A 21826-nucleotide genomic window follows, 5' to 3' on the forward strand; every position below is an offset into this window, starting at 1 on the left:
CTCAGCCTATATCCAACTCCATTCAAGTGAAGTTATTCTGCAAGTGGCCCTTCTTCTACCCTCAATAATATTTTCTCGCATCTTTTCCCACAGTTAAAAAAAATGACGGAAACGTCTCCTATCCCACGAAAGGCGCATGGGCAGACTGTGGGAGGTGCAAAGATCTGAGATGTCACAAGCGCTCAGCCGTAACAATTTCTTTTTGAGTCCAGAAACACAGGTCACAAACATCTGGGATGGGGTGTCCTCCCCGGCCGGGTTGCACCCACCAGGGGAACGCTGATGAACACCTCAGCACAAATCGGATCTTTTTAAATTCCGGAGGGCGGCGAGGGCAAGGGCGGGGCAACTGCTGACGTTCTCGATGACAACACTGGCTCCGCCCTTACACTCACTTCCGGCGGCTCACAGCACCCGTTTCCGCTTTTCGCGCCCGCGCGCCGGCCCCGCCCCACTCCCACGCACCGCCCCCCCCCCACCCCAACGTCCCCCCGCCCGACCGCCTGGAGAAAAGGCGCAGGTTGCTGTCGGAAGTCCCCCTTCGGTTCCCCTTCCGTTCTTCCTAACGACTTCCGCTTTGGGCCGTCAATATGGACGCTGCGGCTGCCTGGCCGAGCGGCCTCTGAACGGTTGCTGGGGCGCTGCTTCTCTGCGGCTGCCGCCCCGCTTCCCCGCCCTCCCCCCGCCCCTCGCTCCAGTCCCTGGAGCCGGCGGGCTCGTCGCTACATGGGGGCGGGCCTCTGCGGCCGGCGTGAGGCTTCCTGTTCTGAGGCGGCTCGGCAGTAGTAGGCGGCGGCGGCGGCGACTCCGCCCGCGCCCACTTAGGCGCGGTGACTGAGCGCCCGGGAGGGAGGTTCGAGGGCCGCATCTTGTACCGCTGCGCCAAGCCCGGCCCTGTGCCGCCATGGCCCCAGTGCAGCTGGAGAACCACCAGCTGGTCCCGCCCGGAGGCAGCGGCAGCGGCGGCCCCGCGTCAGCCCCGGCGCCTCCTCCTCCCGGAGCCGCCGTGGCAGCGGCCGCTGCGGCCGCGGCTAGCCCTGGCTACCGGCTGAGCACCCTCATCGAATTTCTACTGCACCGGGCCTACTCGGAGCTCTTGGTGCTGACGGACCTGTAAGTGCCGCGAAATCCACGCCTGCTCCCCAGCCCCCGCTTCCCGCCCAACCGGCTGCGAGGTTCGCACCTCCTTCTCCCCAAGAGGCTTTCTCCTCTCCGCTGGGCTGCTTAAGTCTAGAATTTCTGAACTCTTGGGGCCCAGCGGAGGTGGAGGAGGAGCTTTCCATTTGGGGTCCTGGAGATGAAGCAATCGAAACTTGTGAATTATGCACGTTGTTTGACTTTCCCTGAAAAGCCCATCTTTGGAATTTTTGCTCGATTTGCCTGCTGAACCTTATTGATTTGTTGGTTGGAAGCTTTTTAGCCCAGACTCCGAGTTTAGGGTTTAGGAATATATATAATTCGGGCGTTTAAAAAAATTCTCAAAGACAAATTGTGTTACAGCCTCTTACGGTACATTTTAAATGTAGGTTGTAATTGCTTCTGACAAAGTTTGAACTCAGGAGATGTATGTAAAAGAATGTAAAATGTTGGATCCCAACGTTTGTTTTCCTGGAATGTTTGGGACTGTTTGAAGTCTTAACACTTGTCGTGTAAGTAAAGATTTTTTGGTAACTAGCCTGTTGTTACTGTCTCGTGGGGTACGAGGGGAGTTTATAAATCACCAAGTTACCAGTAAAATGCCTTGGGATATGATTAGAGTGTTAATCCCTTCAGAATAGGATCAGAATACACTGTAATGATTTTCAGGTGTGTGAAGAAAAGAAACTATGAAATTTAGGGGTATATATAGTTGAATTACTGTTTCACATTTTTGAAATTTAGGTTCAGAGAAAGTAAGACTAGTTTTCAGCTAGATTTATTTTTATCTTTTAGTGGACTCCAGTGTATTCAGTTGAAGTACATTCGTATGTAGGTATGAGGCTGTGAAGTGTCACAGTAATTTGTTGCTAGAGACTTAAAATGTTCTTTTGCAGATGACTAAAAAAAGAGGTTCCACTTAATCCTGTAAAACATCATTCTGAGAATTTTGATATACTTTATTGAGGGGGATGGAAAGAAGCCTACCCCTAATGAGGAACTTAAATAGCTGTCATGATTGGATTATGGTGGTAGTATACTTCTCTGCACCGCTTATTGTTGGCTGTCATATAAGAATTTGAGTAGGCATGAGAAAAATCTCATGTACCCATCCTATGTATAGCTATGGGAAAATGTTGAAAACTGCCGCTATCCGTGGTGTATAATTTGTATAATTTGTCTTTCCATAGGGCATTTGTAAAAATTCTTGGGTTATTCTGTTTTAGCACTTAGTTATGAAAAGAGAAACATTTATTGCTGTAGGATAAGTATATAGGTTTAGTCTTGCACCCTTTATATGAGGATGATTCCTACACTTATCTCGCCAGCACAGACCTCTCCACTGAGCTGCAGACTCTATCCACATGCTTTCATTTAAGCACCTAGTGGACATTTCAACCGACCAAGTCCAGAACCAAACTCCTGATTGCGTTCAATTCCCCCCCCCCCCCCCCCCAAAAAAAAGAAACTTTCCTATCTCACTAAGTATTCTCTCTATTCTTCCTCTGGATGCTTAGGCCAGGAATTTTGGAGTTAACTCTTGGCTCCTCTTTCTTCCAATCCCACATCAATAAATTCTGTCATCTCTGGCTTCAGAATCCCATCACTTTTCAACCATTCCATCAAGTGTTAATCCTTTGCTCCTGTTACTGCAGTAGTCGACTCATTGATACCTCTGCTGCTATCCTTGCTCCTCTGTGGTTTTTCCTTCATGAAATAGCCAGGATGATCCTTTTGAAACTTATTCTTACTCACAACTTTCCCATGGTTCCCAGTCTCAGAGTAAAAAACTTTTTATAGTCACCCATAGAGTGACCATTAAAGTTTATGGTCCAGATGAGGATGCTTTTGAACATGAAAGGTGGAACTATTAATAACTCTGTCAGAGCAACAGGCATAAACTGGGACTATCTTGAGCAAACCAAGACTGTGGTCTGCCTTTAAGGTCCTACATGATGTGTCTTCTCTCTCACCGCCTTTGTTTAGTTGTTGTTGTTTAGTTGCTAAGTCGTGTCCAACTCTTTGTGACCCCATGGACTGTAGCCCGCCAGGCTCCTCTGTCCATGGGATTTCCCAGGCAAGATATTGGGATGGGTTGCTGTTTGCGTTTCCTCCATTGTAGACCATGGAGAATTTAAGGGGAAAATTCACTGTTGTTCTTGATACATAGATATATAAAATAACTTTTTTCTCATTTGATTTGTGGTCACCAAAATTGGTTTAGGAATAAGTTCCTAAACCATGTATTTTTCCTTGTTCGAGGTAGAAACTGTCAGGGTTAATGTATTAATATAAAATCAGTGTTCAAGGTATACTTTATGAGTCTTATTTCTGCCACATTTGATGTTTGTGGAGTATTGAAAGTAAAAAAGGTGGTTTGTTTTTGGCCCTGGATTTCTAAATATTTTTCTTTTGCTTGTTCATTTCCTCCCGCCCTTCCCTCACCCATGTATATGCTCTTATCTCAGAGTTTACATTCTGCTGTGATTTTTTTTTTTTTTTTTAGAGATTTAGGTTCTACTTTTTAAAAACCTTTTTTTTTAAAAAAAAAATTGAAATCAGAAAATGCTAGAATCTTACACACTTTGGTGTAAATAAGGTTTTTGTGACTTAACTGCACTCTCGGGCTCTTGCCCCAAGTGGTGGACTTGTCATCCATAAAGGAACTTTAAATAGATGAGGAGGAATTGGGGAGAAGAGGATGCAGGCAGCAAAGTCTATCCTTTGTCCCTGAAATGATACCACCTCTGGCAAGAGAAGATCCTTTTAGGGTTTCTGGGACAAGGGGCAAGAGCTGAAACAATGATTCCTGTTCTTTCTGCCTCCAAAGACTCTGCTCTCCTCTTTTTCTCTCTTTTTCACACATGCACACAAGCATCCATGGTTCTCATTCTCTCCCCTCTTAAGGACAAGGGAGAGTTCTCAAGGAGTGTCTTCTGAGTCTTTCACAGGCATAGGAACTTGGCCAGCAACTGCTTTTACTTGCGGCCTTATCATAATGCGTCCTTAATTTTTGCTTCATCCTCTGATCTGCTGGCCCTTCCAACTCCTACCAGTTTCTTTTGTCACTTGGATCATAACTTGAGCTTCCATCCCACTGTCTACGCTAAGAACTGTAGGTAACTATAAGCCAGAGCTCATTTTACTAGTTCCCCTTCCTTGTACCGTGAATCTCTGGAGGTGGTTTTAGTTTTTCTGCACCTGTGGCATGTCAGTGGGAAAAGAGCATCTTAAGTGTCTCAGTGTGTGTTCTTCAAGAATGGATCTGATGTAGGGGAGGCTTTAGAGTTCAGGCTGTTGAATCTTGAACCGTGGAGAATGTGGTGATTCAGGAAGCAGACCAGGAGCTTTCTAAGCATCAGTGGATATGAGAGTGTTAAATGATATAGTTTATCAGGGAAAATGGTGACATTGGTTGCTGGCTGTCAGTACTGCAGAACTAGCAAAAAAGAGATCAAAATTTTCCTGGAGCTGTTTAAAAATAATCATTTGCATCTCACCAAGCGACATCATAATTGCTGTATAACCCTTGGATGGCACTAGCCGTTTCCCGTGCCTAGCTTAACCCACCATAACAAAGCATGAAGGGATTGGTGCTTGGAAGCAAGGTTCTGTTGAATATGGAGAGGCTGGCAACTAAGTACCTTGTATTAATGACCATTTGGTCTTAAAAGAAGATTTTCTCTGACTTCTCTGTGATGTAGTGTGCTAATAAGACTTGGGTTTTTTTTTAATGTTTGAGGTTTGTGCAGTATCTTTTGAAGAACTTTGAATGGAGAAAAATGTTCCTTTGTTAGTTTTTCCTTTGTTATTGCTGAAAACATAAAAATTATGAGTGGGAGCCACACAAGCCTATAGTGGCTGTTTGTTCAGTTTTTCCTAAATGCTAAGGTATTTTAATAGAGTGAAAGTAAAGGCCATAATCATACTTTGATGAAGATGTGCATATATCTAGTCAACTTCTTTTTTTTCTTCTTAGGCTGCCAAGGAAATCTGATGTGGAAAGGTGAGTATGAAAAAAACCTTAAATCTGTGTTGATATATCTATGAGTGAGTGAGTGAGTTTGTGTGAGTGTGAGAGAGAGTGTGGGGGGAGATATGTGTAGGTATGGGTAGTAGGATTGTGGACCGGGAACCTAGGCCCAGAGAGCCTAGGGTGACTTCTCACACCATTTGTTTAAGTTGAGCCCCAGGAAGTGTAATTTCCGCATCCTTGACAGTTCTTGGTATGTGGCCAGCTCTGGACCTCGTCTTCTAGAAACTGACCAGGTCAAGTGCCTCAGGGTGTGGAAAGATGGAGAAGATAGAGAACTAAATGGAGATAGCTGGTTGCTCATTTCTCATTTTCTGGAGTGATGCTATTCGATATCTTTGGAGAATGGACATTTGCCTACTGCTATTACTGATTTATCAGAGGAGGCAATGGCACCCCACTCCAGTGCTCTTGCCTGGAAAATCCCATGGACGGAGGAGCCTGGTAGGCTGCAGTCCATAGGGTCGCACAGAGTTGGACACGACTGAAGTGACTTAGCAGCAGCAGCAACATTACTGATTTATAGTTAAGAGAATTTTAATTCAGTTGAAGTTGGGGCTTAAGACATAACTAAATGCTAGTTCATTTCCACAGCCCAAGGGAACAAGATAAATTAAGGTTTGAAAGATATCAGATGATGGAGATTTAAATTGTGGCTACAGTATAGTCTACTTGACTCTGTCTTTGGCACTACTTACGCTCCTTGGTTGATCTTTTTTTTTGATACCAAATCACTTGGGTGAATTTTAGCATTGTTAGTGACTAGGAACTGCTCCACCCCCCACTCCCAATGACCTTTTTGATAGAATTTGACAGAGATTGGAAAGATAGAGGTAAAAGAGACCTCTATCTTGAAGCATACCTGTCTTACGGTTTGGCTGGTCCATTTTAAAGGAAGGAAATGAAAATCAGGATGTGTTCTGTCCACTCTGTGGTAGAAAGGGAAAGTGGGCCTTGAAGAACCAACCCTTGCTGCCTGTCACCTGAGATAGTGTGGTGTCAAGAAAAAGAACATGTCAAAGTAGTTTACAAAGGGGTATGTTTTCCTTTCCAGTAGAGGAGCTCATCTGGCAAATGGAGTTCATATTATACAAATGTGTTTGCTTTGGGAGAGGAGAGGAGACCTCACTTCCTCTGTAAGCTGTTGCTAAGTTAGAGTGAGAGCACTAAGGTGACTGCCAGATGTGAGCTGTACATTTAACATTTCTGCTGTGTCCCAGTCTTGCCTGTGATGCACTCTGCTTGGTTTATCTCTAAGGATCCTTCACAGACACTGGCAAAGAGTCTTAATTGTATCAGTGTCCTAGATTCTTTTCTTTGTACTACCAATAATATTGCAGGCTGAATCTTCACGAAGCTTTTCAGGTTGTTTGTGGGCTATGTATGCTCTTAATAGAAGCTAGACTCTGGTCTTTAGTCAGGATTATGTTGCAGCAGAAGGTTTCATTTTGGTGCATTGCATTGTGGGGTTACTGTTGTGGAGATACAGAGGTATGGATTGGATCTGTAGGTCGTTGAATAGCTGTACTAAGATTAATATGTCAGAGTCCACTTGGAGGGACGTTGTTGTCTTTCTGGGGTCTGTCATCAGTCCTGACCTGTTGAATATTTTTTTGCGTGTCTTAAGGTAAACCATGAAAGGTAGGATTATCGGTTTTGTAGCCGACATGAAGTTGAGAGGTCTAGCTAACATGCTGATTGACAACATAAAGCTTTTGGTGTAAAGCTTTTAAGGCTTTATGAGGAAAGGATAAAAATACTGATACTGGGAGGAAAAGCATTGTAGTGGATATAGCATAAAAATAGATATGGGCAGACCTAGCTTTTATTTTTAGTGCTTTATTTAACTTTGCTTGGGTAATTTAATATCCAGGCTTTTCACTGAATTTAGTTTGGTAAAGAGTTGCGTAGTTAAGCTCTTTATTCAGGTTTATAAATCATGCTCCTGCCAGATGGGAAATGGACCCTTGCTTTTGTAAAAATAATACAGTTTCAAGCTTTGGTAAGGAGCTTTTCACTTCTTTCTCTTACCAAAAAGGTTACTGATTCATAACTCATGGTTTCAATTTCGAAGCATAATTTCGTTCCCTTTGTGACCCAGTTAACTTCTATATAATCTTATATTTGTGAATATAGTATATTTTAGTAAACAACTTTTATTGTAGTATAGAATTAATTATAAAATGTGATTCATTGCCTAAGCATTCTATTGGATTTATTATTCTGGGGTAGAAAATGAGGCATATGCAGGTGGTATACAAAATGTGACAATAATTCATATTTAGATAAATATTTTAGGTGGGTTCTTTCATTGTAATGGTTGTAAACAGATTGATTCATATTTTAGCTCAGATGAAATTAATTGTGAAATACTCCTTCAAATATGCTGATTCATTAAGAGTTGTTTTGTTTTGTTTTAAAGGAAAATAGAAATAGTGCAGTTTGCTAGCCGGACACGCCAACTCTTTGTTCGACTATTAGCTTTAGTAAAATGGGCTAATAATGCTGGCAAAGTGGAAAAATGTGCGGTGAGTTAAACTTTTGACTTTATTTTATATAAAATAACTTTTTGGAATGTTAACTTGTAATAGGCATAGTTTCTAATTTTAACTCTAACTTATATCTGCTGATATGTTTTCAGAGACATTACTTATGTGAGTAATCATTTCTGTATGATAACATATAGTATATATCTGTAGAAACTTATTTTTTGTTTATGGACACCTAATCAGAAAAAAAAGAGTAGACCATATCTGGAGACATTAAATATGAGACTGGATGTAAAGGGGGAAAATGGTTAGTTTACATTTGTATGATTTCTTAGAGTTTACAAAGTATTCCCTAAATTTTACCTCTTGATTTCTTGACAGCTCTTTTGAGAGTGGCAGAGTCTGTATTCTCTTCTTATTTTACAGATAAGGAAATAAGTTTCCTAGAAGTTAAATGGCTTTTTCAGGGCCACAGAACTGATGATAGCATTTATCTATCCCTTTATTTATTCAATGGGGCTTCCTTGGTGGCTCAAGACAGTAAAGAATCCACCTGCAAAGCAGGAGACCCAGGTTCGATACCTGGGTTGGGAAGATCCCTGGAGAAGGGCATGGCTACCTACTCCAATATTCTTGCCTGGAAAATTCCATGGACAGGAGAGCCTGGTGGGCTACAATCTATGGGATCGCAAAGAGTTGGACATGACTAGCATACTTGTTTATTCATCTGTTCATTCTCCAGACCTTTATTGCACACAAGGCATAAAGACATGGTGGATTGAGACTTCAAATAAAGCATAGTCCCTGCCCTCAAGAAGCTCGTGGTCTTTTGACTGTTGGGTCACTTTTTTGAATTCAAAAGGATGACCTGTAGTGAAGTTTACCAAAGATGCTAAAATATACCCACCACACACACCTCCCTCAAAAGTTTTAAGCTATGTTCAAGAAGGGTTAAGGAGTTCATATTGGAAAGGGTAGAGTAATTATAATAAAGTGAATAAAATCCTAAAATGATGAGAACATGTATTAATCCACATTAATTGAAGTCAGTTCTCCAGATCCAGCTCTGCAAGGCCAAGTAGCCTTCTAGCCACTGTAGGAAAAGTGGATAGATTCTCTAAGTGAACTTGACATTGATGCTCAGATTCTTTTTTTTCATTCGGTTATGTAATGACATTTAAAAGTTTTATCAGTTTTTATAGGTGCAAGTTCAAAAAAAGCTTACACTGGATAAATTATATTCAGATCATTTTCAAATTTTGAATTTGCCAGGTTTCCTAGATAAATTCAAATCAGCTACTCAGTATAGAGGTAATTTATTTTTTGCACCTGACAAGCTAAGTTGAAATATTTTTATAGTAACTGTATTTGCAGATTTATTGGCATTTGCATATTCCATAAAGTTTTACTTCAGAAAGAAATGTATAACATAATTGTATTTCTGCCCGTGACTTTCTGAAATGTCTTCTCAGTTTTAGCCCAGTGCATTTGATATCTTCAGTTTCACTAAGTTCCCCTATCATTAGACAGAAAGCTTATGTGAAAATTGCTAAAGTGAAAGGAAAAGAGGTTATGAAGAAGTTGAGAACTTAAAATTCTAGAATAATATATTTTTTGAAAGTTAAAAGAAGACATTTCTAGCCACAGATTTTTTTGTCTCTAGGAGTAAGCTGATATCATCCTTCTATATAACATTGGTCAAAGAGGGAGGGTATCTTGTATCATATATTGAGTTTTTTTAATGGGGGAAAAGTCCTTTTATTTATTCATCTGTCTGTTGATTTGCTTGGTAAATTAAAGTTTGTAGACAGAAAGTCTTGTTCACTGTAAAGCATCATTCAAAGAATAATTTTTTAAATAAAGATGAATAAACTGGCTTATTTCAAGCTTATTCATCAGAAAGTTTACAATTCGTTTCATTGTTTTTGGAAATTTGGGCACCAAGCCTAATGAATCTATTTTGGCCAAAATGAAGAACCATGGTATAGTATTTCTGATAAGTCCCAAGGTTTCTTTTCAATAGCTAGTTAATTTGGGGTAATCTTTTCTTAAAGATATTCAGACTTTCAGTAAAGAATTAGGTATTACTGAAGTATATAAAATCCAAGTGTTCAATTTTTCAAATCCCGTGTTAAATCCCTAATTATACCATGGGTCTTTAAATTACCTGTTTGATACTACTGAGCTGTATGTTGATAAAATAATATCAAGCAAAATCTAAAACTCTTAGTTTTGATATTGAGGCATATTGTATTCATCTTTCATTAATTCATAGTATTTTCCTATTTTTTGAACTGGCTGTCACAGTAAGTCATATTCTGAATAAAGTCTCATATTGAACTTTATACATAACGTTTCAGTATTTTTGTTTTATGACTGTAGATACCGTTGTGCTATTGTCAAGAATAAAGTCCATAAACTGGAGAATTAGAGGGTTATTCACATATTGACACTTGGTGTTCTCAACTTAATGATTATTTAACTAGACTCATTAGAGGTTCTTTTTTTTTTTTTTCATTTTTTTTTTTTCATTAGAGGTTCTTAATAGATAATGATCTTTAGCCATGCCAGACATATTAAGTGTTTAGCTGAGTGTATAAATACATGGTTTATAGAACTCTGACTAATGGTAAAACAATCTGGATATAGCTAAGAAAAAGAAAAATCTCCTTGAGCTTTTTTAAAAGCAACATTGAGGTACAATTCACATACCGTATAGACTACCCATTTTTGAGAATTCCTGGTGGTCCAGTTGTTAGGACTCTGCACTTCCACTGCAGGCAGCACAGATTCGATCCCTGGTCAGGGAACTAAAATCCCACAGACTATGTGGTGTGGCCAAAAAACAATAATATAAAAGTGTACAATTCAGTGGTTTTTAGTATATTCACAGATATGTGCAACCATCACCACAGTCAGTTTTAGAAAATTTTCAAATTGTTACCCTTTAATTGTCACCCCAAGTACCCCCCAGCCCTAAGCAGTCTCTGCTGTCTCTATAGATATGCTTCTTCTGAATATTTACATATAAATGGAATCATAATATATGGTCTTTTGTGATTGTCTTCTTTCATTTAGCATAATGTTTTCAAGGGTCTTCCATGTTGTACTATGTATCAATACTTCATTTTTATAGCTGAATTGTATGGATCTATTGCATTTTGTTTATCATTCATCCATTAATGGACTTTTAGATTGTTTCCAGTTTGGGGCTATTATGAATAGTGTTGCTATAAACATTCATATACAAGTTCCTGTGTGGACATGTGTTTTCATTTCTCTTGGGTATATACCTAGGAATGGAATGGTTGGATCATATGGTAACTGTATATTTAGTAATCATTTGAGGAACTGCCAGACTATTTTTGAAAATGTCTATACCATTTTACATTCCCATCAGCAATGTAAGAGGGTTCCAGTTTCTCCATGTCAACACCTGTTGTTGTCTGACGTTTTTGGTTCTAGCCATCCTAGTAGGTGTGAAGTGGCACCTCACTGTGTTTTTTGTTTGCATTTCTCTGATGAGAATAGTGATACTGAATAGTGATATCAATAGTGATATTGAACATCTTTTCATGTGCTTTTGGCCATTTGTATATTTTCCTTAGAGAAGTGTCTATTTGGTGCTCAGTTAAAAATTTTAAAGGAGTTTATTATTAATCATATCAAAAGCTGGTATGTGAGTACTTAAAAAAAGAACATGGTGATCATTAGGGACCTATATGGATTCACTAAGAAGTAACTCAAAACTTAACTTTTATTTTTGTTAATTTGATTTCTAAGTCAAAGAAATACAGCTGGGCTAGTTTATTTTGAGTTGAGCAAGGCCGTTTAGAGAGTTTCGTTAATTAATTACCCACATTTAAGGTGGAGCAGTGTAGGCCGGATAAACTATGACACCCCACGAGGGTTGATGCACATCTTCCTGGAGGGAAATCTTTAGTTTTCTTTGGCTTAAGCATTTTTACAGTGTCCTAAGTGAATGGAGACTTGGGATGACCTAAATCTGAATAAAAACCAGTAACAGAAGTTGAAAGAAGCAGGATTCAGAATGGTTTTAAATATGTTAAAATCAGAGTAGAGTCATGCTTCACATTCAGGATGGGAAAGGGGACCTTGCTTGAAGGAGATTGATGCACAGAAGATCAAGACCTTTTAGTTAACTTCAAGGTTGCTGTGTGGCAACAGTGTCGTGGCTCCTGATGTTAGAAGTTAGTGTTGGTGGTATTTGTAGGACTCCCATTTTACTAGTCGTGGAAGGTAGCATTTCTACAGGGCTATGCTGGTCTTAACTGAAGAGTTAGAAAAAAGTTTTTGGTTCCAGCTTCTCTGATTATTGACTATCTTTGAGCAAGTGTATAAACCTCAGCCTCAAGTTTTTCATCTCTAAGGTGATGGTAATTAACTGTTTTTGTCTATTTCTTAGAGTTGTAAAAATCAGATAATAAGTGTGGGAATGCTGAGAAAATGTAGGGCATTGTGTGAGCCTGATGTATTATTAATTCTGGATACCATATTTTAAGTTGATCACTGATAAACTGGACCATTTCCAAGCAGTGGACTTGGGATGGTAAATCAGGAATTTGGAGATGTGAAGACTAATTGATGTGGTTTGCAATGTTTAGCTTGAAGATAGAGTGCAGCTTCCCCTGTTTGAAGGACACGAGAGACTTTTAAGTATTGTTCTGGAAAGGAATTAGTTTTCAGCTTCTGGATGAACTCTGTTAGTTTAGGCACACCTGTGAAATGCATTGAGTAGAGAGCTGATGGAAAGGTTTTCTGTATCGGGCATGAAGTTGGCCTAGATCTCATAATGGGCAATGTTTACTAAGTGTTTTATATGTTCTAGGCACTGTTCTAAAGGTTTCATATGCATACATTCTTAATCCTCAGAACAACCTTGAGAGGGAGGAAACCATCTCCATTTTATATTGAAAAAACAGAGGCACAGAGGGAAAGTAACTTGCCCAAGGTTACAGGGCTCATAAGTTGCAGAAGTAAAATTGAGACCAAGGCAGTCTGGGTCCAGGAGTCCATGCATTTATATCTACTTTATTACCAGTCAACTCTAGAAGTCTGTAAGAGAAAAAGCATTTTATTCTATTTATTTTTCCTAACTTGTCATATGTATGTGTGATGTTAAGGATGGAAAAATGAATTGGGAAACCTTTTATTTAAATTGATAGAAAATTACTGGTTTTTAAAACTATTTCTTCTTTGCTCAAATTACTGGAAGTTTTTTTGATGAAATATTTTGATGAATGGAAAAACTATATTATTTCTTAAGGTTTACTTTGGAATCAATAAATGATATATGAAGTGAAAGAAAGGTGGCTAGTTTTCAAGGAAGCTTAATGCGTTTACCTTTTGCTTTAAAGATGATCTCAAGCTTCTTAGATCAGCAAGCCATCCTGTTTGTGGACACTGCGGATCGCCTGGCCTCGTTAGCTAGAGATGCTCTGGTCCATGCACGCCTGCCTAGTTTTGCCATCCCATATGCTATTGATGTACTGACTACTGGGTCTTATCCAAGGCTGCCAACCTGCATCAGGGTAAGTGTGTTCCCACCCCCCACCCCCCCAAAATTGAAAGCTTTGGCATTAGATTCTAGAATATTAATAAGTAGCCCAGTCCCCCCCCGAAAAAAAAAAACTGTTCTGTGTTTTAAAATAAATATTTCATGTAGTTTGCTTTTTCTCTCATTAAAATTTGGGGGAGGGGAGGTGTTGAAATAAATGGGAGCCCGAACATGAGTAGCTATCAAAATGAGTTATGTATTCATTTAGGTGAGGGTGAACAGAATTGCAAAGGTAACATCTATTTCAGATGTGAAAATATGGCGCATTAGTTGCTTTTTGGAAGTGTTTTTTTTATAAAATTTGTTGTAGTTTATTCACTCGGTGCTATTGTATTTTATACTTCTAAGAAGTGGTAGAAATCATCTAGTGACATTAAGTTAGTTTCATAAATAGAGCATGAAGAAGATTGTGTTGCATTATTATCTTAGCCAGGCGACTGGTGGAATCATTGACACTCTAATATATGATAGTAATGGTCACTATCGATGTAGACTGCAGAAATGAGTGATGAGATTCTCTCAGGTAAAGTAAGAAAATACTGTGTTAGGGCAGGTGCAGGTAAAAATTATGTCTCTTTGTACGTTATTTCTAAATCACTTGAACATTTTTGTAGGATAAAATTATTCCTCCAGACCCAATTACCAAAATTGAGAAACAAGCTACACTTCACCAGCTGAACCAGATTCTTAGACATCGGCTTGTAACCACGGATCTTCCTCCTCAGTTAGCAAATCTTACAGTTGGTATGTGCTTGGAATATATTTTTAAAGAATTGACTTGTTAGAATATTTTTAAAATCAGCTTTTGGGAGTTTTATCTTTTAAAATATCATTATGAAGTCTTTACCTACAATTTTGGTGGTGTTTGAAACTGTAATTTGTGCCATATCATTTCACTGTATCTGGAAATCCAGTGCTGGTATTTGAAGCTGAGGAGAGGGCAAGATCACCTGGGGCTGGAGGAGAGCCTGGGTCCTAGAGTTGAGCCTCAGTATTGTTCCTTGATGTTTAGAAGAGTTGCCTTTGATTTCTTGATGACCTGGAAGCTGGCTACTGTTAATGCAGGAAATACTGAATTGTTTGAACACTTATGAAAGAATCTTCAATCTATTTAAAATTTCTTGTGAGCAAGACTGAAAAGTTCTAGGTTAGCAGGAGGAGGCTGCTTATTTTCTAGCAAAGTAGACTATTTCTTCTTCTTCTAAAAGCAAATGGCCGAGTGAAGTTTCGAGTTGAAGGAGAATTTGAAGCCACCTTGACTGTGATGGGAGATGACCCTGATGTTCCATGGCGTCTTCTCAAGCTAGAAATTCTCGTTGAAGATAAGGAAACAGGAGGTAAGTCATAAATACTGATTTAAATCATAAGTACTGATTTAAATGTTGGATGTTTTTATGTAATTGATACATTCTTGCAGAATAATACATGTGTTTAGCAATTTATCCTGTAATTTGAAACAGATTTTATGATAATCATAACTCCCTACTAACCACAAAGGTTTCAGTATTTCTATAGTATAATCAGTAGTTTTCATAGATAATTTCAGTTTTTTTTTTTTTTTTAACTTATCGTTAGTATACTCTTCCTTAGTTGGTCTATGACAGAGTCTGGACACTTTTCTGAGTAACCACCTTCTTTTTTCCTGCCAATGGAAGATGGGCGAGCCTTGGTTCATAGTATGCAGATCAACTTTATCCATCAACTGGTACAATCTAGGCTCTTTGCTGATGAGAAACCTCTTCAGGACATGTACAACTGCCTGCGTATCCTTCTGAAATTTGAGCCCTGTATTTGTGAAGAATTTGTATCCCTCTACCCCCAACACACTTCCCTGGTGGCTCAGTGGTAAAGAACTCACCTGCCAGTGTGGGAGATGTGGGTTTGATCCCTGGGTCAGGAAGATCCCATGGAGGAGGAAATGGCAACCCACTCCAGTATTCTTGCCTGGGAAATCCAGTGGACAGAGGAGACTGGTGTGCTGCAGTCCATGGGGTCACAAAAGAGTCAGACACGACTAAATGACTAAACAACACCCTCCCCCCCCAGCACACACATGTTTCCATTTGCCTCTAGTCCTGAACTGGAGCAGCTTAAACTCTCTCCCTTATCCTTTCAGGGTGGAAATGGGGCTTTACACTGGCCAGTGTAAAGAATAATGGTAGATCTTTCTTTTTTTTTTTTTAAACCAAGCTTTTCATTTTACTGTTGACTTTGCAGGTAAAAATTTAAAATAATGAGGTAGAAATAATACTCTTTGGAGAGAAAAAAGAGTACTATTTGGTCTACCCATATTCTCTAAACTATGATGAATTAAGGGGTAACCTGGACCTTTTGTTTATATTGGTTCAAAATTAAATGTAAAACCTTTTTCTAAAATTATTGTCACAAATCGCACCTCCTTTTATATACATCACTGGAGAAATATAATGGTCAACTTTTGGGGACTAGAGCATTTGTTATATGAAGTTTGCTTATACTTCTTTGGCTGTTGTAGTAATACATTAGATTTGCTTAACGAGATCCATCAGATTCTTTCTGCTTATCACTTCAGTTAGAAGTGCTACATTCTCAAACTCTAATGTTAATCCGAGAGCGGTGGGGAGACCTTGTACAGGTGGAAAGGTATCATGCAGGAAAGTGCCTCTCCCTCTCAGTTTGGAAGTAAGTAAAGTTGATTCTGGTGGCGTCATGCAATGACTGTAAATACCTCTGTTTCTCCTTTTCTCTCATGAATCTGATTTACTGTATATCTCTGTATATCTAGCAACCTGAATTTGTATGGTAAGGTCCCATGGTATCATAAACCACATAAGACATCCATAATTAGCACCTTTCTTAGAACATGGAATATTTTAAATATGTAGATATTTCTCTGTTTGTACTAAAACACTATTCTTAAAAGATTAGGTTATTCTGGCTTCAAACCAGATTGCTGAAAGACCACCAGTAGGTTAAATTACTGGGCATCATCTTTTAAAAATCCTTGCCTGTCACAGTGTTATATTTTGAATTGAACTTTTTACAAACTTTTGGGAAAGATTTTTGGGGAAACTCAGTTATCAGACTTAAAATCCTCTATTCTCCATTTGAACTTTGCTTGATTTTCATTTTCTGTAAAGGAATCAGAGGTGAATAGGCACCACTTAGAGACAGTTTGTTTTGTTTTGGGGTTTTTTATGTATATATGTGTTTTTTTTTTAATGTAGTAGATCATGTTGTGTTGGATTACAGAATAGCTGTCTTCCCAATATTAATATTCCCTCAACAAAGAGTGAGGGTCTGCTGTGTTCTAGACTTTGGATAAGGTGCACAGTAGACTCTTTTATTCCAGAAGTTAACAGATTGTTGGAAAAAATTCTTAATGCTTAATATTTTTTCTCTTTAGTCAGCAGGTTCTTGGGAGAAAAACAGGGACAGCATCTGTTCACAAAGTTACAATTAAAATTGATGAGAATGATGCCTCCAAGCCTTTGCAGATTTTTCATGATCCTCCTTTGCCAGCTTCTGATTCTAAATTAGTAGAAAGAGCTATGAAGGTAAAAGAACTCAATATATTTTAATTTTGGCTTGATTAAATGAATATAACGTAACTTATCATTTCTACTTAAGCTTTTAGCACAAATTCTTTAAAATACCTAAGGGTTCCTAGAACCCTTTATGAAACTTATTTTAAATGAATGTTATGCTGGTAAGTTTGTTGTGGTTGTTTTAACATCTAATGTGGTAAGGTATAATTTTTAAGATATTCTTTCAAATTTTGTAATTTAGATCAGATCACCATTTTAATTTTTGTTAAGATCTGCCATTTAATCACGATGATAACTATGATTAACAGCGTCTTGATCTATACTTGCCAGATGTTAACTGTAGCCTTTAAGCTATCAATACCATTGTTTAAGTTTGCTTTCTTTTATTGGTTAACACTTCATCAGTGTGATTCTAAAGGGAAGTAACTTGAAACATAGTAATCTACTCTCAGACTTTTAAAGTAAAAATGTTTGAATTATACATACGATTCTGTTGTTGTTTATGCAGATTGATCATTTATCAATAGAAAAACTCCTGATTGACAGTGTCCATGCACGAGCTCATCAGAAGCTTCAGGAACTGAAGGCCATTCTTAGAGGCGTCAATGCTAATGAAAACTGTAGGTTCTTTTAAATTGACATTTCTGGGGCTTTCCAGGTGGTGCTAGCGGTAAAGAACCCGGCTGCCAATGCAGGAGGCATAAAAAGATGTGGGTTCAATCCCTGGGTAGGAAAGATCCCCTGGAGGGAGGGCATGGCAACCCACTCCAGTATTCTTACCTGGAGAATCCCATGGACAGAGCTTGATGGGAAGCAACTTGGCATGCATGTCTGTCTTTTGTTTAAATTAGCATCTGCTTTTATTTTATGAAGAGTCTTTTTTAAAATGACCTTTTTCCCTGATGTACTGATTTTGTTGTAAAAGCTGGGCATTTCTGCCTTTTAATTTATGATCTGTCAAGCTTGTCCTAATTTTCCCCTTACTTTCTTCTTTCTCATTTAGCTTGACCTTATTTTTGAAACGCATGCATATTGACTCTCCTTAAAACTTCCCTATTGAAACAGAAGCTAGCTTAACATTTTAATATGAATCTCATTCTTCTAATTTTTCTTCTAAAAGGTTAATAAGGCAGCTTTGCAAATATTTATAATGTGTTTATAAAATATGCCTCTTTGAAATGAAGCTAAATTTATCCCATGTCTTCAAAAAAGTTTTTTTTGAATTGTTAATATATTAACAGGGTTCAAAATAAATACAGGTGTACACACAGTGAAAAATCTTCTAATTACCTAGTATATTCAGAGTGTTAGGAGACGAATGGTCAGTCATTTAGAAAGTAAGTGCTTTCATTCTAGGAATACAGTTTCCAGTATCATGATGAGAACATTTACTATCCCAACCCCAGTTATTTTTGACTGGTATTGCCTTGTGCCCACAGTATTTTCACAATCCTAATTTCTCTAATTTCAATTTTTTTCAAAATAGTATCATTGGGATTGTAGATAATTGGGGTTGTGACCTTTTGATAGGCTCTGGTTTACTTTAGTATCATCTGTAAACAAGTCTTACTTAAAAAAAGACTCAGTATGATTGCCTGGGGGGTATTTAAATTACTTTGGAAAATGGACTCTGAAAATGTGTTTACCTGGGAATAATTTTGTGTGTTTTTCGAGGAAGTTGTGAAGATTTTCCTTGAGTAGCACTTTGTAGCGATATCACTGCTTGAGTAGTCAGAAGATGTTGGTATGTGCTCATGTGCTCTTGAGCAAGTCACTTAAATTCTTTGGGCCTCATTCTCCTCATCTGTATTTGAGGATGTTACTCCGGGCTCTTCCTGGATCTCTAATTCTAGTAGGAGTGTACTGTAGCAGTGGTTTTCAAGCCCTGGGAATCTGTTGAGTCCTCAGTGTTAGAGAAAGGTGCTTTGGAGAGTAAGTTTTGAAGGAGAGGGAGGATCTTGCATGTGGGGTTGGGCCCTCAGCCCTACTTGAATCAGAGCAGTTCTGGAAATGAGGAAAAGGTCTGCTGACCCATCATTTTAGGACATATGCTTTAAGTTTTTTTTTAAAATTCACTTTCATGTGTTTATACACAGCGTAGCCTCACTTGATCGCTTTTGTGATGGGAAAGCATGCTTTTGTCAGATCCTTTGCTGAGACGAGGGGCCATAGTCTGTTCTGGGAATCTCTTAGTGCTAACCTTCATTAATGAAGGTTATGAAGCTAACCCTTCATTAGCTGTCTTTTCCTCCAACTCCTCACTAGGATAAGCCGAGGAAATCAGTCACTCGGAGAATGGAGCATTTCAAGACAGGGCTGAGGGAGAGCACAGACTGCAGGTTTTGGACAGCCCAAGGGGTAGTGTGTGGTTTCTTGAGGGTGGGAGATAGGGGTGAGATAGCCTTAGGGGAGAGTAGGCAAGACTCTTGGAGAGAAATTTTTAAAAGGCAGTGTAAGGCACTAAAGGTAACTTGTCCTGTGGCCCCTTCTCAGCATCACCTGACTCGAGGAAGCAGGGTGCTCTCCCTCGAGTTGTCCTCTGTCAGCGCCAGATTCAGGGTCTCGAGATCAGTTTCAGAAGCTGTGAACCACACACAGCAATTCCTAATGGGGCTTAGTTGCTTCTCTTAGTCTTCCCACTTTATATTACTGTCTATTGGTCCATTCTTTTTGTCCTCAATAAATAGGGAGAAATGAAAGAGGAGATGTGTGTATATTCCTGCTGCAGGAAAAACTAGTGTGCAACCTGGTCATCTTGCACAGCCTTTACTGGTCTCTTTATAAGTTTCTCCATTAAAACCTGTTGCCTTTAAATGCTCAGGGCCTTACAGCAATTTCTGTGAAGAAAAATATGGACACTGGCAACCATAAAATATGTTCAGAGATATATATGAACATATTTTCTATTAATATTTTTTGGACTGTGTTCTCTGTATTCTTCTCTGATTCCCTGTTGTTTCAAAAATATTTAATTTTGTGAATTAGATTGAAATTATAATTGTTATCCCAATTGTCATGAGTTTTACTCCATTACTACACTTTAAAAATAGTTTTGCTTTAGAGAATACCTTCCTATCCTGTTAGGATTTAAGATGTACAGCTGTATTTTAAAAATCTGCAAGTCTGCTTCAAGTCTGTAAGCATTTTTACAATTTTTCACGCTAATCTGAATATAGAATATTGTAAAAGAAATTCCTGTTTGTGCCTTTTTGTCCTGCTGGTTTGTTTTAGGTGAGAGTTAAGCTGGACCTGCATGGTAAAGATTTGTATGCAAATACATTAGATATACTTGAAAGCAGTTAGTTTTCATCTGATTAAATATGTTTCCTGCAATCTTTTTTGCTTTAGTAATTTGTATAGGCAGTACCAATGGCAGCACCTCCCATTTTACTTGTTGCAGATTATATAGCGGGAGGTTTTGGTTTTTTTCTTTGGTTCAGAAAGGAATACAGATAATATATATTATTGAGCACTTTGCTTTTCAAAGCACCCTTACAAGCTTGTCATTGCTTCTTCCTGAGAACCCATGGTGTGGACAGGAAGAGGTCTTTGCCCTTCTTTAATGAAGTAACATAGAGAAGTCACCCCTGGTGAAGGACTGAGCCTACATTACCACTCTGCTCACTGCCTGCCTGCCTTCTACACTGTAGTTTTAGAGGAATGTGGTAACCAGGAGAGCATATTCCTTTTGCAGGTCATCAGTCTGATTAGCACACGGTGGGTGTGCTTTCAATACTTTGCTTCTCTACTGGATTTTGTTATGCTATCTTGTGAGATTAAGGAGAAAGTTAATTGGGCCTGGTGGAAATACTTTGAAACTCTAGAATGAGTATTGGGAATTTGTGTTTAGTAGTTTGCCTCTGTTCTTATTTTATCTGTGACTTGAAAATGAGGTACATAAATAACTTGAAAAAACTTTGTCCTATATAATAAATAATGCTTAATAGCTTTCAAATGTTTTTTATTTATTTATTTTATTTATTTATTTTTTTATTAGTTGGAGGCTAATTACTTCACAACATTTCAGTGGGTTTTGTCATACATTGATATGAATCAGCCATGGATTTACACGTATTCCCCATCCCGATCCCCCCTCCCACCTCACTCTCCACCCGATTCCTCTGGGTCTTCCTAGTGCACCAGGCCGGAGCACTTGACTCATGCATCCCACCTGGGCTGGTGATCTGTTTCACCATAGATAGTATACATGCTGTTCTTTTGAAACATCCCACCCTCACCTTCTCCCACAGAGTTCAAAAGTCTGTTCTGTATTTCTGTGTCTCTTTTTCTGTTTTGCATATAGGGTTATCGTTAGCATCTTTCTAAATTCCATATATATGTGTTAGTATGCTGTAATGTTCTTTATCTTTCTGGCTTACTGTAAAATATAGGCCCTAATTGCCAGAAAAATCTCTCTTTATGAAGAATGGCATTAAAAATATTTAGGTTGTGAATGAAATTTACTATATTTACCAAACAACTTTTTTCCCCCACTATATCAAAAAGGGACTTCCCTGGTGGCTCAGATGGTAAAGAATCCACCTGCAATGCAGGAGACCTGGGTTCAGTCCCTGGGTTGGGAAGATTCCCTGGAGGAGGGCATGGCAACCTACTCCAGTATTCTTGCTGAGAATCCCCTGGAGAATGGACAGAGGAGCCTGGTGGGTTACAGTCCATGGGGTTGCAAAGACCCGACTGAGCAATCAAGCACACATATCAAAAAGAAAACCCTTAAAATCAGCTTATTAGTAATTACTGACTGAAAGCAAAGCTAGAACACACCTCATTGATAAGGTTAAATTTTCATTAACTATTTTAACCTTTTTTAAGGAATCTTGGAGGGTTTTTTTTTTTTTTTTTTTTTTTAACTGTAGTATTTGGGATGGGTATGTTTGTTTCAGGTCACCTTGTAGGTTACATTCTTCCTTTGAGTTATTGACATAATAGTACTAATCTAGTTTAGCAAAGTTATGTCTTTCCTCTAACATTCAGATCATTCAGTAGTTGCTTCGTTTCTACTTGCTGAGAAATATATATATTTTTGGGGGAGGGGGGATATTCA

The 21826-nt window shown here is 38.7% G+C and overlaps 1 protein-coding gene across 2 annotated transcripts in view; it reads left to right on the forward strand.

Moving 5' to 3' along the window:
• The first annotated feature begins 581 nt into the window (after positions 1 to 581).
• Positions 582 to 21826, forward strand: part of MED14 (mediator complex subunit 14) — a 60870-nt gene continuing 39625 nt past the window's right edge. For both annotated transcript variants that reach the window (XM_061137325.1, XM_061137326.1), the window contains exons 1-10: positions 582 to 1113; positions 5117 to 5143; positions 7593 to 7698; positions 13038 to 13211; positions 13852 to 13981; positions 14446 to 14574; positions 14893 to 15000; positions 15766 to 15898; positions 16623 to 16773; positions 17273 to 17384. In XM_061137325.1, the coding sequence (XP_060993308.1) occupies positions 905 to 1113; positions 5117 to 5143; positions 7593 to 7698; positions 13038 to 13211; positions 13852 to 13981; positions 14446 to 14574; positions 14893 to 15000; positions 15766 to 15898; positions 16623 to 16773; positions 17273 to 17384 (1279 nt within the window). In that variant the 5' untranslated portion in view covers positions 582 to 904. The remainder of the gene's footprint in view (positions 1114 to 5116; positions 5144 to 7592; positions 7699 to 13037; positions 13212 to 13851; positions 13982 to 14445; positions 14575 to 14892; positions 15001 to 15765; positions 15899 to 16622; positions 16774 to 17272; positions 17385 to 21826) is intronic.

Source organism: Dama dama, chromosome X, assembly GCF_033118175.1.
Source record: "Dama dama isolate Ldn47 chromosome X, ASM3311817v1, whole genome shotgun sequence".
Lineage (NCBI taxonomy): Eukaryota > Metazoa > Chordata > Mammalia > Artiodactyla > Cervidae > Dama > Dama dama.